Source organism: Aptenodytes forsteri, unplaced genomic scaffold (assembly GCF_000699145.1).
Source record: "Aptenodytes forsteri isolate BGI_AS27 unplaced genomic scaffold, ASM69914v1 Scaffold632, whole genome shotgun sequence".
NCBI lineage: Eukaryota > Metazoa > Chordata > Aves > Sphenisciformes > Spheniscidae > Aptenodytes > Aptenodytes forsteri.
In genome coordinates, this window is record NW_008796059.1 from 7610 (window position 1) to 8443 (window position 834).

General features: G+C 66.7%; 1 protein-coding gene across 1 annotated transcript in view; it reads right to left on the reverse strand.

Annotated features, from left to right (window-relative positions):
* The window catches only part of LOC103904804 (alpha-actinin-4), a 13240-nt gene that overhangs the window by 1068 nt on the left and 11338 nt on the right, over nucleotides 1–834 (reverse strand). Inside the window, exons 16-17 of the mRNA XM_019473937.1 lie at nucleotides 518–697; nucleotides 30–176 (exon numbers count right to left, since the gene is read on the reverse strand). Of these exons, the coding sequence (XP_019329482.1) occupies nucleotides 30–176; nucleotides 518–697 (327 nt within the window). The remainder of the gene's footprint in view (nucleotides 1–29; nucleotides 177–517; nucleotides 698–834) is intronic.

Consider the following 834-nt stretch of genomic DNA (forward strand, 5'->3'; position numbering starts at 1 on the left):
GCCCCGGCGCGCTCGAGGTCCCCCGGTACCTTGTCGAAGTGGTTGAAGGAGGCCCTGAACTCCTGCATCTGCTCCTGGCTGATGCCCTTGGCGTCGCGGGTGAGGATCTGGTTCTCCACCTCGTTGATGGTGCGGGCGATGGTGGTGAGGAGCTGCTCCCAGCCCACGCGGATGTGCTGGCGGGGGGGGGGAAAGAGGTGCGGTGAGGGTCTCGGGGAAGGGACACCCGGCTTGCCGAGCTGAGGCACGCCGCCATTTGACGGCGGCTCTTGCTTAAGGCCGTCAGGGAAGCAGGGGTCACTGGGTGGGGAAACAGCTACCGGTGATACCCCCAGCGCCCCGGCTCCCGAGCCCGGGCTTTGCAAAGAAGGGACAGAGCACCTCTGGGTGTCACCGAACCCTCCGGGCGCACCCCGACGCCCGGAGGAGAGCGCCGAAGGCTGGCTCAGCTCTACCAGGAAGGGCCAAAACCTCTCCCTTCGCGATCCCCGAGTCCGGGCAGGCGAAGGGCACCCACCTCCATGGTGTAGTTGGTGTGCTTGTTGTCGAAGATCAGCGCCTCCTGAATGAGCTGGTGCTGCTGCTCCAGCAGGTCGATGTTGGGTTTGTAGTCCACGATGCTCTGCTCGTATTGCTTGAGGTGGTTGAGCTGGTCCTCCAGCGTGCCGTTCATCTCGATGGAGATGCGCCCGATCTCCTGGAGGTGGGGGGGGGGGGGGGGGGGAAACCAGCCCAGCGGGGCCGGGTCAGGGTCGGGCACGCGAGGAGCGACGCCACGAGCTCTGAACGGACCCAGCCGCCCGCCCGTGGCTGACGTGAGTCGCTCACGGGGTC